This window comes from Adelges cooleyi, unplaced genomic scaffold (assembly GCF_023614345.1).
Source record: "Adelges cooleyi isolate 19-005CV unplaced genomic scaffold, UGA_ACOO_1.1 ACOO_flye_CR_arks_rails_tigmint_CR_PRNA_247, whole genome shotgun sequence".
Taxonomy (NCBI): Eukaryota; Metazoa; Arthropoda; class Insecta; order Hemiptera; family Adelgidae; genus Adelges; species Adelges cooleyi.
In genome coordinates this window covers 6824100-6839927 of record NW_026095912.1, presented here as the reverse complement: position 1 = coordinate 6839927, position 15828 = coordinate 6824100, and the positions used below count along the sequence as shown (strand labels likewise).

General features: G+C 27.5%; 1 protein-coding gene across 4 annotated transcripts; it reads left to right on the top strand.

Moving 5' to 3' along the window:
* The first annotated feature begins 208 nt into the window (after positions 1–208).
* On the top strand, positions 209–11445 carry LOC126836649 (protein lines). Of its 4 annotated transcripts, none has more exons than XM_050570236.1 (3): positions 209–351; positions 4279–4445; positions 8967–11445. In XM_050570236.1, exons 2-3 carry the CDS (start codon positions 4307–4309, stop codon positions 10595–10597), a joined length of 1770 nt encoding a protein of 589 aa, XP_050426193.1. In that variant the 5' UTR covers positions 209–351; positions 4279–4306; the 3' UTR covers positions 10598–11445. The 4 variants fall into 4 exon arrangements, with proteins under 4 accessions (XP_050426193.1, XP_050426192.1, XP_050426194.1 ...); XM_050570235.1 differs by having other exon boundaries at positions 4279–5348; positions 9867–11438; XM_050570237.1 differs by lacking the exon at positions 4279–4445 and having other exon boundaries at positions 8797–11445.
* Positions 11446–15828: the final 4383 nt, after the last annotated feature.

The window sequence follows — 15828 nt, the reverse complement described above, 5'->3', positions numbered from 1 at the left end:
TATAATATTTTATCGTTAAACGACGACCACCACCACCACCGCCGCCAACACCGCCACCGCCAGCAGCGAACGTGTACCAACATTGCCGACCGGCGCGCAAGTTGTCGGCACTGCCGTCGCCGCACCCCGCCGGTCCAACCCCACCGACGGCCGCCCGCCCACGATAGCCTTCAACACGATATTATTCCCATAAGGTACGCGCGCCTGCCGCAGCCGACATTCGACAACACAACAAAATGCGTACAACAACAAATACCTGTTGCTGCCGCCGTCGTCGTCGTCGTTGCGATTAAGAAAATGCATCAGAAAATCACAGCAATGCCGTCGTTTTGCCACGATTATAATAATCCGGTGAGTCTTTGATGCTTATTATTACACTATAAATAATAAAAATAATTAACGCAAACACGGCGTTCGAACACGGAACGACCGTGGACGCAGTGTGGCACAACGTTTTACAATATGGAGGTATGTGTAACACCAGAAGCTGTACAATATGGCACCGTACTCCTTATTGTGTTGTGTTCGCGTTTAGTGCGCGCAGTTCCGTCTAGATGGTTAGTCGAATAATACAATATAATATAGTATTTGTAATTTTGTCTCAGTTTACCAGACCGTCTGTTATAACGTATATTATACGCGACATCCGATCGTCAGCCCATACGCTGATGGCTAAACATGAATTTTGTCACAACGAATATAGCTGTAGTCATCAGGTAGTAGAATAGTGCGTTCCAACAATCGATTTCTTCAATAATGATACCGATTATACAAATGTAGTACTCATCTAAAATGTTTACACTCTATTGATGTTAATTTCAAAGTGGGTTACGTTACGGAATAGATTGCAGTTAGATAGTACGTTTTTAACGCCAGGATTTTTTTTCAAAATGCTCATCAGTCTTCGTTATGAAAACATTTAAGTATGTATCAAAGAGCTTCATATTTTTTTGTAAATAACTCACTGAATCATAAACTAAGAGTACTATTTTTGAAATAGATACAACTGACTTGTTTCCATTACTTATTTATTTAAAACTAAAAAATTAATTTTTATTAATAGTGTGATAACATAGTAATCGCGCGTTGTATAATTAACAACAGTACTAATAAGTAGTCATTTCTGTACATCAAATTAATTGGTATTATATTTTATTAATGCATTTACTATACCTTAAACTTTTATAGTAGGCTGTAATAAAAGCAATATTCATATACAAAACATATACTAAAGGATAACAATATAAGTTTTAAAAAAAAATTGATAAGTACAAAGCTGTTATATTCTTTATAACAGCATGCACACTGGAAGGTTAAAATATTCCTATCAATTGGCTTTTGAAGAAATTCCTATTTTTAAATACAACATAATAATTTTTTTTCGTATCCTAGATAGCTTTATTTTATTAAAATTACTGATTATTTTTCTTTAAACATCTTTTTTTTTTTTTGATATGACTAGGTATCATGACTGTAATAATTTTTTATTTTCATATTTACACCAAGAAGGTTTCTGGTTTTCTATTTTTTTTTTATATAATAGCGTATTTGGTTCCTATTATACTGCATATTTGATTATTTAAATTTGATACATAAATTACCAATATTATTTTAAACCAAAAATTAAATGTTTAATTCATTTTTTATTATCATATTCAAAAATATTGTGAATTTTACTTAGGTTAATATTATTAGGAGACTCAGATATGCGTCTTATAATAAAATATATTTAATTACATTCAAACGTTATTATTTATTTTTAAATCGCTTCTAAATAATTTTTTCTATTAACGCTTGACTATAACAGTAATTTTTTTTATTCTTTCAAGTATCATTATAAGTTATTAAAAAGTAGTGGGTTTTAATATTATTTTAGTAGCAAAAGATTTTTTTCTTTTTACTTTAAATTTTAACAAGTCTAAATTTTTATAATATCTATATTATATAATATCAACACTATTTTTTAACCTAAAAATGGTAACTGACAAATTAAATTTGGTAATTTTATGTTTCTAATTTCGTAGACAGCGATTTTATATTGTGTAATATGACACGTGTAACCTTATACTATTACACAATTTTTATAACTCATGTACTAATGATTTCTTTATTATTATATGGCCATAATCTGCTCTACTACTTTTACTTCAATATTGGTTTTTACTTGAAATAATTTTGCTTATTTTACATTCTTTTATCTATTGTTTCGTCTTGTGCAGTAGGCAACCTGAAAAAACTACTCTATAAATGCCCTTTACCATGGACAGCACTCATGTTGAGACAAAGTTTTAAACCAACCTTATAAAGATGAAAAAAAATAAATCTATTGTTTAGCTACTACAATTTAAATCATTTAAAATTACGTGTGGATTATTTTGAGGTACAACTTTTTACTAATGTGTAAACATCTTTACCTGCGGATTGGTTAAGTATAAACCAGTGCAACCGTTACAGAAGTAGCACTGACTGAAATGAATCTGACAGTTGGTTGGAAGTAAATTTTACAGTTATAAAGCTAGGGTCCAATGAAAGCAGGCTCTTCATCTTGTGAATGGCAGCTGTGTATGTTATTTTTGTTGTGTAGTGACCACAGAGGACACCACTTTGGCTTAGCCGTCAATCCAAGTATAAAAGGTAGTAAGTATTTATAAAATAAATAGAATACCTACAATATTAGATTAAATAAAAAATATTTAGGCAGTAACAAAAAAAATAGTTGTTTGATTAGGTAAATTAAAAAAATGTACTTCAATTTTATCAACTTAGAAGCCTAAATTATTAATATATAGCAGCTATAAGTTCAAATTAAATTTTTTAATGAGATAACATTTTTATTGAAACTGCAGTAAGATGTTTACACATAACCAGTGTGTACTGCCATACCTTTTTTTTTTAATTCTACAAATTATAATATATATATATATATTTTTTTTTTAAAGCATTTTTTTAGACAACAATAAGCTTTTACTTCAGTAGATAAAATGTGAATGACTGATGAGAATGTGTATTATTTTATAGTGCTTATTTTTCATCTTTAATAGTTAATTCTTTAAAATAATTTTAAGTATTTAGAGTAATTTTAAGTTTTCTATTATTCTTTTAAATTTTAATAGTATTATTATTATTCAATAATTTACATTATAGTATATATATATTGTATAGGTACGTGATAACTAAATGCAATTTAGGTAATTTATTGTTGGTAAAAACATAAATAATGCAATGTTATTATCTGTAATTATATGTTATTCTTTTTAAATAAAATTCTTAATAAATATATCAATGCGGAGCTTTAAAGGTATTTTTTTTAAAATGATGTGTTTTAATTAATTTTGTTTTTTTTTTTGTGTCTGGACCCACAATATCTTATAAACCGCTGTACCAGTTTCTTCTTCTAACAACTTTATAGATCAAAAATCGTACCTGAAAGATACTTTATTTGGACTAAAATTTAGAAACTTCACCTCTTCCCATTCAAACTAGAGAAAACCATGTAAACAATTTTACATATTTTTTAAATTAAAATTATGGTGCTCTATAACTTTAAAATATATAATACCAAATTTGTATGGAATATTCTTCAGACAGTACAACCGATAAACATTGACATACCTAACAAATATCATAAACTCTTTCCTTAAGAAGGGTGAAACCTTTTTCTTTATTTCGCTTTTTCAGGTGAAGTTAGGGCTTTTATGGTCTTAAAATTAAACCGAAGGTAGATTTAAAGGGGGGCTATGAAATAAAACAATTTCTTAACAATTTTGTAGTCAACTTTTTTTTTATTAAAGAAAAAATTACACTTAACCATGGTAAATTTCTAGGTAGCTTTGTTTGAGTGAATCAACAGTCAACTATTATATATCAAATAATATTATAAGTTAAATATTTGTATTATATTGTTAAATACGATATTTGGGTATTATGGCAATAAATTATTATAAACAGACGATTAACCCTAATCGTATTTACCCTCCTAATACCAAAAACCCATTTTTGAGCACATTGTCATTATGTGAAATGCTTTTATCAATATTTTTGTATTTCTACCATTATACGATTCGCATCAAAGCGTTTAATTTAAAGTGGCTTAAAAACGTTTAGTTGTAATAATTCATGTAGACCTGTGACCTCCCCCGCTGTTATAACCTGTTTTTAATGTAATTATTTATCATCTATAAGTTATAACAGTATTAAAAATGAAACATTATATATAAAAATAAATTTAAAGATCTTCACATAGTTTTATATTTATTGTGTGTTTTTTTTTTGTTTCAGAAGTGTTTGTAAAGTAACAAATTAAAAAATGGAAGACCAGGAGTCTGACAACAAAACATTACCACTTGCCAAAAAGCAAAAAATTAATGACGATGAGTATCGATTGGTGGACTCGAACATCGATACTATCAGTTTGAACTTGACCAGACATTGTTTGTGTCAACTACCTGAAACATGCATGTTGAAAGACGTGTTCAGTGTAACTGACATAAGTAGTTGGAGTAAAGAACGACTATTAAACTTATTGAGTTTTGGTCGACTAACTTGTGATATTGCACTGAAACAACAAGCTAATGGTACAATATGTCCTAGCATAAAGCATCTAAGTGAGGATTTGGTTGCTAATAAAACTGGCATAGTTAATGAAATTGTAACCTTGTTGTCTTGCCCTGACCATTACATTTCATATGCAGCAAGTTATGCGTTGTCATACATATTTTTATGTTCCAATGACAAGCTACAGGAAGTGTGGTTGCAACAGCTGACCGACTTGATGTTACGTCAATTGCCAGAAACGTTAGAGCCCGTAATATCAGTTTTCAATCGTGTATTGTGTTGGAAAGATGCTCCAATAACAGATTTAAATAAAATCAAATTGCCTGAGAACTGTTTCAGCATAAAAGATGTCGAAGATAATGAATTTAGGACTGTCAAAACAAAAATGATTGAAGTGTTGCAGCCTCAATGGAGGATGATAGTGGTGAAATTCATTAGGTACATGTCTTCATTTGACCTTTGTACAGACGTCGGTATTGAGCCATTTTATCATAAAACAGGTCACAACGCTATTATTGAAATCATTAAATTGTGGACATCAATTGTTTCTATAAAAACGAACTTGAATTTCATGGATATCAAAAACTTCTATGCAGACTTGCAACAAATGCTGATACTTTTGAGGAGGCCTAAAATACACCCGGCCATATGGAAAAACATTATCAACCTTTTCAACGAGAGTTTATGTTACACAAGCACTTTGGCCATACAGGGTACAATGCAAGAAGAACCTTGCACATTGGCAAGAGAACTAGTCAAAGCAGTAAAAACCAAGAACATGCTGACCAATATGCCTTTTCGAAAAGGGTTGAGAAAATATGGCGGAGGAAAAGGCGACGGGGATAAAAAATTGTTGCAAGACACAATATTACTTATTTTAAAAGCTGTTGCGACGATCATCAAAGAAACAAAAAACGATTCCAGTGATTCTTCATCTGAAGAATCTGAAGACTCTGAAGAAATTGATGCTGAAATGGCTATAATAGAGAGCAGTGTCAACGACTTATTACGGAAGGTGGACATTTGCGTCGAGGAATGCATGTCGTATCTACCCGGAACACCGACTGCCCAATGGATTGTGCAGTTGTTTGCGGATAGAAACGACGTGCTCATTGAAAGTATGATTTGTACGTTGGATATTTCGTCAGTTTTATGCTACCGTCGCAATTCATTGCCTAGGTTGAGGGACGTATTGAATCCTACTTTAAGTTTAGTCGAATTTTTACAGACAATGTCCTATGACAACGATATTAACTTATTTATTTTAGACTTGTTATTGGGTGATGACACTCATTTTCTTTTGTATATTTGGCAAATTCTCAAGTTCATTTGTAATAGATGGAACGAATTCTGCCTTTGTTGCGACACAAAATTACAGAGTACAATGGCCGTACTAATGGGTCTAATGAAAAGCTTAGATAACCTTATTAGAAACAAATTAAATCCTTATAATCTGAATCCTGTGTTGCGATTACTAGTCAGATGTAAAGAGTTATATAGTGGTGTGAGTGACATGAACATTTAATTATTTATTATTTATCTACAATATTTTTTTCAAAGAACACCTTCAATGAAAAAAATATTGTAGATAACTCTGATGATAAATGGATTTTTGTTTACCCGTACCATTTTTTTTAGCATAACATAAAAAAAACATTGTATATCTGTATAACTTCAGTGTGCAACCAAATATTTAATATTCTGTATAAAGTATTATTTTTTTTAATTAGAGAATAAAGTAATTGAATAGTTTAGTTCAAAATGTTACATGAAATAATTTGATTTATTTTTCAAAATCGACCCAATTAAATTAAAATATTGTAAATTGATTATGTTGAAGAATCAAAGTTGTAAATAAATTATATACAATTTATAAGAATAATGTTCTTGTTATAAACTTAAAGACTGATAAATAAGGACTATTATTAATATAAAAATAGGATCAATTAGTGTAAGACCTTAAGCCAAGTTGCTATTGGATGTTAAGAATTGTAAATATCACATAAAAAAAAAAATAAGAAAATTTTAGATTAATTTTAATGATTGTACAGTGTTTACTATTCTTTTTTTTATTCAGCGAATTATAATAATTATTATTATTGTTAAGAATACATTACATAAAGAACCTTTTTTCTATAATAAACTTCTCAAACATTTCAATTTAGTTCTTACTTGTGGTTTGTACTTTTTTATTAATAACATGTACTCTTATTAGTATGTGAAATTTTTAGTTTGAAAACATTTTTTTTTTTATTATCTCTTGAATCCTGTTTTATTAGAATTTTTATACGCATTATTTATAATATTTTTTTTATTTAGTTTAAATAATATTAACTAATAAAGTAATCTATGTAAACTATAATTGGTAATTTATATAGCATTGAATTTTTTGTTTTGCATATCGAAATTGTGGTAGGTAAATAATTTTTGTTGACGATTAAATTTTCAATTAATATTAACTAATCGTGTATTATTTTTTTATCAATATTCAATTAAGTAATACCTTTTCAATTACAGAATGTTTAGTTAGTTTCTAAAGAAAATGTTTTTTATTGTCTGTATTCAAATTATTTTTTATATTGAGTGGGTTTAAATTATAAAATGTCCACAAATGATGTGGTTGAGCTGTAATTGTAATGAAACTATTTTTAAAATAAATACAATTTATTTATAAAAAAAAATTGAATAATGTTATTGTTGAATTGTTCATTTTCTCTGTTTTTTGAATAAAATTGTATTGCAAGCTCCTATTTTGTAACAATCCGTCCAATATTTTTGTATATAATTTAATACACCTTGTTTTAAGAATCCGTATCAAAGACTAGTTAATAAATATAATTTTGTTAAATGCGTGTTACTTAAGTTGTTGTCAAATTACTTGACGTGGCTAGTACGATTCTGGCTAGACTCGACGTAGTGACTTGACTACATTTTTATGAATTGTATTTTCTTCATATTAACAAAGTGTAATAATGAATAAATTAGCTTTGTATATTTTAATGTGTTATGTTTTTATTTTAATTGGTTATTTCATTTTGTCATAATAGATCTAAGTTTGCGCACTTCACGTTATTTCATGGAATTCTTAATTAGTCGAGCAAGAAAAATCTGATAACTCCATTCAGGATTTCCTCTGTGAACTGATTCACAAATAAATTTAAATTTTGCAGTAAATACTATTGTTTATTATTCACACACTACCGAGTGAGAACTACATTTAGCATTGTATGCAGTTTGCAAAAACAATAAAACGCCAGCTTTTATCAATCTTTGTTAGCAATTAACAAAATTTCATAATAAATAAATATGAAGAATCAATTGCTACTTGTAGTATGAATTGTATTCATAGTAATTATGCTAATTATAGGGAAATATAAATAATAGCTTATAAATCTTGTGGTTAATTTATTTAAGGTTGAACAATTTCTGTTTTTAATTTTTAAAAGCCATAACGTAAAAATAATTGTTAAATTTTCAAACAATTATAAGGCTATTCTACACAATAATTGAGCCCGACGCAAAGTGGTGTATGACATTATCAGTACACTTTGGGTGTAAGTAGACACTATTACGAATACAAATCAAAAATCGTTGAACATATTATTTTTAATTTCAAATTTTAATAATATAGCTATGACTTGTGTCATTTGTGCATTTCAAATATTATTTTTATTTGTAATTTTCATCATGAATCACGATTTTTCTACAAATTAGGTTTGCACCAAATTTGATAAGCTCAGTCGTGAATGATCTAAGGGTGAATTTCATATGTTTATCGTTAAGACTAATTGTGATGTACCACTTTTGTGTAAAACAACCAAGAATGAGTAATGCAATAGATAAGACGTTAAAATTGGTACTAGAAAAGTACATACCGAGTTATTTTATATTTACAAAATTAAAACGCTCAATTGAACATATAAACATTGATTAAATATATATTTAATCAATGATATAAATGCACATTTTTTATTTAGCATTTTAATTTTTTATTATCACGATCATACCATAGTTATCAGTTTTCGTTAAAAATCTGTTAAAAAATAATAGATTTCATATATTAATATGGACATATAAACGGATAAAATAGTTACTAAGCTAAACCTTTAAGAAATTAAAAAACTGTTTTTAATTTAAACCATTTTAACGCTATCCATATAAGCGTACTAATAACATTATTATAGTGTTAAAAGATTTAATATTATTTTGTATTTATTGTGTGTTGTTTTTTTTTTGTTTCAGAAGTTATTGTGAAGTAACATTTTGAAAAAAAATGGAAGACCAGGAATATGAAAATAATACATTACCACTGGCCAAAAAGCAAAAAATTAATGACGATGAGTATCGATTGGCCGACTCAAACATCGATACTATCAGTTTGAATTTGACCAGACATTGTTTGTGTCAACTACCTGAAACATGCATGTTGAAAGACGTGTTCAGTGTAACTGACATAAGTAGTTGGAGTAAAGAACGACTATTAAACTTATTGAGTTTGGCTCGACTAACTTGCGATATTGCACTGAAACAACAGGGCGAAGGTACAATATGTCCAAGCATAAAGCGCCTAAGTGAGCACTTAATTGCAAATAAAACTAGCATAGTTAATGAAATTGTAACCTTGTTGTCTTGCCCTGACCCTTACATTTCATACGCAGCAAGTTATGCGTTGTCATACATACTGGTATGTTCCAATGACAAGCTACAGGAAATGTGGGTGCAACAGTTGACCGACTTGTTCTTATCTCAATCACCAGAAACCTTATGCCCCGTTATATCAGTTTTCAACTGTGTACTGTGTTGGAAAGATGCTCCTATAACCGATTTAAATTATATCAAATTACCTGAAAATTGTTTCAGTATAAAAATATTTGTCAATGACAATCCTTTTGGTGCCGTTAAAACAAAAATGTTTGAAGTGCTTCAGCCTCAATGGAAGATGATAGTGTTGAAATTCATTAAGTACATGTTTGACCATTGTACAGATGTCAGTAATGAGCCATTTTATCATAAAATGGGTCACAAAGCTCTTATAGAATTTATTAAATTGTGGACTTCAATTGTTTCTGTAAAAACAAACTTGGACGTCATGGGTATTAAATATTTCTATACAGACTTGGATCAAATGCTGTCACTTTTGAGGAGGCCTAAAGTACACCCTGTCATATGGAAAAACATTATCAACCTTTTTAATGAGAGTTTATGTTACACGACCACTTTGGCCATACAGGGTACAATGCAAGAAGAACCTTGCACATTGGCGAGGGAATTGGTCAAAGCAGTAAAAACCAAGAACATGCTGACTAATATGCCTTTTCGAAAAGGTTTGAGAAAATATGGTGGAGGAAAAGGCGATGGGGATAAAAAATTGTTGCAAGACACAATATTGCTAATTTTAAAAGCTGTTGCAACAATCATCAAGGAGACAAAAAACGATTCCAGTGATTCTTCAGAAGAAGAATCTGAAGACTCTGAAGAAATTGACGCTGAAATGGCTATAATAGAGAGCAGTATCAACGACTTGTTACGCAAAGTGGACATATGTGTCAAGGAATGCATGTTGTATCTGCCAGAAACACCGACTGCCCAATGGATTGTGCAGTTGTTTGCAGATAGGAACGACGTGCTCATTGAAAGTATGATTTGTACGTTAGATATATCTTCTGTTTTATGCTATCGTCGTAATTCATTGCCTATGTTGAGGGATGTATTGAATCCCACTCTGAGTTTAATAGAATTTTTACAGACAATGTCTTATAACAATGACATTAAAGAAATTATTTTAGATTTGTTATGGAGTGTTGAAACTCAATTTCTTTTGTATTTTAAGCAAATTCTTAAGTTCATTTGCAATAGGTGGAACGAGTTCTGCCTTTATTGTGAAACAAAATTACAGAGTATAATGAGCATACTAATTGGTCTGATGAAAAGATTAGCTCACTTAATTCGTAACAACTTAACTCCTTATAATCTAAATCCAGTGTTGCGATTACTAGTTAGATGTAAAGAGTTATATACCGGTGTGGGCAGTACGACCATTTAAACATTCACTTTTTATCTACACTATTTTTTTTTTTTAAGAATAATATCAGAAAAAAATAATGATAGTAAATAACGATGCTTTATTAATAGATTCTTATTTACTTATAATCTTACAAATTTAGTAATGAATTATTTAATACATTTTAAATGCAATTTTATTTGGGTTAGTTGGATTTGTCAACATTTAAAATTAAAACAGGCTGTTATATCTAAACAACAAACTGTTTTTTTTATAAAGACCAAAAAAAATGTATATGGAAAAGAACATTGTGTATCTGTATAGCTTTTCAGTGTGTTCACAACCAAATATTTTATATTATGTTTATAGTATTATTTTTTAACTAATTAGAGAATATAATATTTAAATAGTCTGTACAAAATGTTATACATATAAAAAAAATTTTGATTTAATTTTTTAAGCTAAAGTAAACTTGCCTATTTTAAATCTAGCGAGTTCAACCCAATTAAATTAAATATGCTGAAAGATGAAAGTTGTAAATAAATTATACAACATTTATAAGAATAATGTTCTTATTATAAACTTAAAGACTGATAAATAAGGACTATTATTATTATAAAAATAGGTTCAATTAGTGTAAGACTTTAGCCAAGTTGCCATTGGACGATCAAATTTTGCACCACATAAATAAAATAACAAAGTTTTAGAGTAATTTTTTATTATTGTGAACTTTTGACTATCAATGTATTCTTTTTTTTTATTCAATGTATTATAATTATTATAATTGTTAATAATACATTAAGAAAAGTACCATACCTCTTTTTTACCATTTTATTACCATAGCTTCCTTAACATTTAATTCTTATTTGTAGTTTGTACTTTTTTGTAATGTGTACACTAGTATTTAAAAATTTTAAATTAAAAAAAAATAGTAATTTGTTCAACTTTCTTTTTATTACTGTTTTATTATTAATAATATTTATAATATTTTTTATTAAGTATAAAGTAATATTAACTAATCAACTAATTCATGAAAATTGTTATTATAATTGCATTGTATTTTTTTTTTTGGCATTATTGAAAATTTAGTAGGTAAACAATTTTTGTTAACGGTTAAATTTCTTATGCAATACATTATCGTTCACCTTTATTAAAGATTATTATTTTTCAATTAAATTTAAATGAATATTTGTTTTTATTCTATAATTAATTATTTAATATTCAATTAGGATATACATTTCAATAAAAAGGTAAACTTTTCAATTGCAGATTGTCTAGAATATATTTTTTATACGTATGTTGGTTTTAAATTATAAAACATCCTTAGATGTGGTTAAGCCGTATTTGATACCAAACTTTTTTTATTTTTTTAATAAAATTTATATAAATAATAATTTTATAATATTATTACTGAAATGTTCATTTTCTCTTTTTTTTTAACAAAATTGTATTGCGAGATTTTATTTTATAACAATTCGTCCAATATTTTTTATTTATAATTTAATTTACTTTATTTTAAAAATCTGTATCAAAGACTAGTTATTAAATAAAATTATTTTCTTAAATGTGTGTTCCAGCTTTTTATTGGGTTTTGTTTGTCAGTCGACCGCAAGAGAATTAATAAACTAACAATCAACATACTATTTTTTTTTATTAAAATAATAAATTGTGGAATATTATTTTTTAATTTTATTTGGGGGAAGTAATGAATAACGAGTGAAGTAGATTTTCTAGGTATTATGCATTTCTTACTTAAAAAATAATTTTCGTTTTCTACGATTATATTTTTCTAAGAAAACCATAATAATACCTAGTTATTAACTGTGTGATGTTTTTAATGAATCGTGTTTACTACATATTAAAAAAGTGTAATTACGCATAATTTACCCCCGCTGTCTATATTTTAATATCGTCTCTCTTTTTTTTGATGGGTTAATTAATAAATTTAATTTTTATAATAATAAATATACGTTTGCGCACCTCGCATTGTTTCATGCAATTATTATTTAGTCAAGCAATAAAATCCCAATGGCTCTAAGCAATTTTTTTACAATCGAATTTCCTATGTAAATTAATTCACAAAAAAAAATATAATTTTGCAGTAAGTATTGTTGCTTATTATACACACACTACCGATTGAAGACTGCATTTAACATTGTATACAATTTGCAAAAAAAAAATGACGTTGTCAGCTTCTATCAATCTTTGTGAGTTATTAATTAAATTTCATAATAATCAAATTATATAAATATTAAGTAGCATTGCTTCTTGTACGATAAATTGTATTCATAGTTAATATACTGGTAAATGCAGAGTAAATGTAAAAAATAGCTTATAAATCTTTTAAACCAATATCAACAGCTTATGACTATGAGTGGACAATGCCTAATGGTCGAATAATTTCAGTTTTAATTATAGCCCTCGTTCATCACACATAAATATTTTTTTTAAATTTCATGTAATTATCAGCCCATAAAAATCTTAATTTTTTTCAAAGAATTATTAAGTCTTACTTATACGTGTATTAATAATATAAACAATATTCCGTTGGTTCATTTGAAATAAAATAAATGGAACATAAATATTAATTTAATGTTCATAATATTCTCGTGTTATATGTATTGTTTTTGAAAATGTTGGTTTTTAATTTATTGACATTTATTTAATGTAGGTATACCAATACTTAAGAATAGATTTTTTCAATAAACAAAACGGACAACGCTACCTAATGTTCATTGTGGATGATTTCAAAAACATTTTTAAAGTTTAATTTAAATAATGTACTTAAAAATATAAACATATATGTTCATGTATGTTATGTTACCTAAATAATAATAATTCATAGGTTACCTAATAAATAATATGATTACAAAAAACTTAAGCAAGTTGCAATCAACATTGTAATTTGTATGTGTGTGTATATATATTTTTTCGGTTCTAGTCAGCGGCCAGCCAGCCATCTTTAAAAAAATATATATATATTATAAAATGTCCGTTATATTATAGACCCCTGGGCACTTATTATGGTATACCTACACAGTACCTATGTCCCATACACGGTGCCTTACTGGTTTAATATTGATGTTTTTTAATTGTACAGTGAGATAGCTTAACAAAAAGAACAACACCAAAATATAACCCTAAAGACATAAGAAAAAACAAAACCAAACACGTACACATAATAATAACTTCTAAAGTTAATTTTATGTATAAAATAATATTTTAATGTGTACCCATGTACGTCCTACGCGGCATGCTATTATACAGGTTTCTGAATCATGTACTTTTTTTTTGTTGTTGTTAAATAACATATTAAATTATGACAAAAATGAGTTTAGAATAATACGATGATTATTGAGTACAATATGTACGTTGTATTGCTTTCGGGCAATACCTACATCACGTGTGGAAATGAGTAAGTGCGGTCATTTTTTTTAACTTATATCACATTGAGCTGTCAAGAAGCAGTTCAAAAGTTGAAAATTCCAATTGTGTCAGACATTGATGAACTCGATTAGCCATTAGGTACCTACTTGAATATATTTATATAGATAATTTACTATCATACAGTCCGTTATAAACTTTATTATTGATTTTTTTTTTTTCAATATTTAATATTGAGGTACTTATATGAATATCATAATACCGTTATAGGTATTTTAATAATTAGACATCCGCAATAATTTACCTTCTTTTCTGTTATTTGATAAAATAACAGTTTTTTTCCCCTTTGTACTAACTAGTTACCATCACGGTTAATGGTCGTTAAAATCGTTTGTAAATATTTAAATTTAACGTTGTACCTACTATTTTGAAATATCCACTTTAAATGAAAAGTTAAAAATTGTTTTATTACTCATGACTGTGGGAAAACCAAAAAGAATAGGTCACATTTTATATTTAATTAACATTTTTTTTTAATTGCTAAAGAATATTTTTAAAAAGAAGTTTTTAATTTAAAGTACTTGTACAATGTTGTATTGTAAATTGTTTGTAATGTTAAAACTATAAAATGCCTACTATTAAGTAAATTAATTTGTTAGGAAACTGTTTTTAAATAGTTGACAATGTAAATAGTATTTATCTAAAAGTTCTGTATTCATGAATATAAAATAATAACAATAATAATAAATATATGTAAATATGCATATTTAGTGGATCTTCTTTATTTTCTAATATAAGCAGTAAGCACTGATAATAATTATTATCGATGTGTTTGGTGTATAATATATAGTTATTAGTTATAGGTACTATAATTTTTTTTGTATAAGTATTATTATACTTACTTTGTTAAATTTTTAAAACAGAATTTTAAAACTTCGATACTGGATTGATTTTTTTTTGTTATAGATCTAAAATAATCTATATGCAATATACTGTATACAATATCAGAAACTCATTGGAAATTATTGAAATACCTACTAAAAAACCTATAGTTATAAATCATTCGTGTATACTGTACTATATTGTAGGTATGTTTTGTAGGCCGTTTAAGTGGAGGTATATGATATAAATATGAAACAAGTTTAATTATTATAGGTACCTACATTATAAGACCAAACACGTTGTAAATGAGTATTTAAAAGCGTCACATAGTATAAAAAGGTACCCATTAAATATTACCTATAATATTTTAACGTATTATTAATATCAACTCAGCCTATCCATATGAAAGGTTGAAAGCGATTAATAATCAAGCAAATTCTATAGCTGCTACAATAATACATAACAATTATAAAACACAACTAATGTATATACCTTGGATATATATAAACCTCATATTATGTTATTAAAAAACCACCTCGGCTTGCATACACAGTACATTATAAAATATATTATAATCCCAATAAAAACCCTGTACATTTTTCCGTGTAAAAAAATGGGAAAGTACCAAAAATGTGTAAGCAATTTTAGTTTAAGGGTTGAATATTTATTATTTTTCTTAAGCGACTTGATTGAAGAACCCCTTCATTAAGGGGACATTGAGTATGTTTTCTGGAAAAATTGTAAGTAGATATGCTATTTCAGGCATAGTCGCAATATGTTTACGAGAAAAGATGGGAAAAATGTATGTAAATAACGAATAAGAACTAAAACAAATCGAATAACAAATTAATTTAATTACAAATTTAATCATTTATTTGATAATTTTCAAACAATATTTTTATTCGAATAAATAACTTAAATAATTCCCAACTCCGTTCAAGAGTGAACATGTTCTGTAGATTAAACCACTCACGCCCCAGCACGCAATATCCGTTTCTTATATTAAC

Coding starts and splice junctions, on each gene's coding strand:
- LOC126836649 (XM_050570235.1), top strand. CDS start 4,307: ATGGAAGACCAGGAGTCTGACAACAAAACATTACCACTTGCCAAAAAG. Junction 5,349..9,866: donor GAACATGCTGACCAATATGC/CTTTTCGAAAAG, acceptor TGACTAATATGC/CTTTTCGAAAAGGTTTGAGA.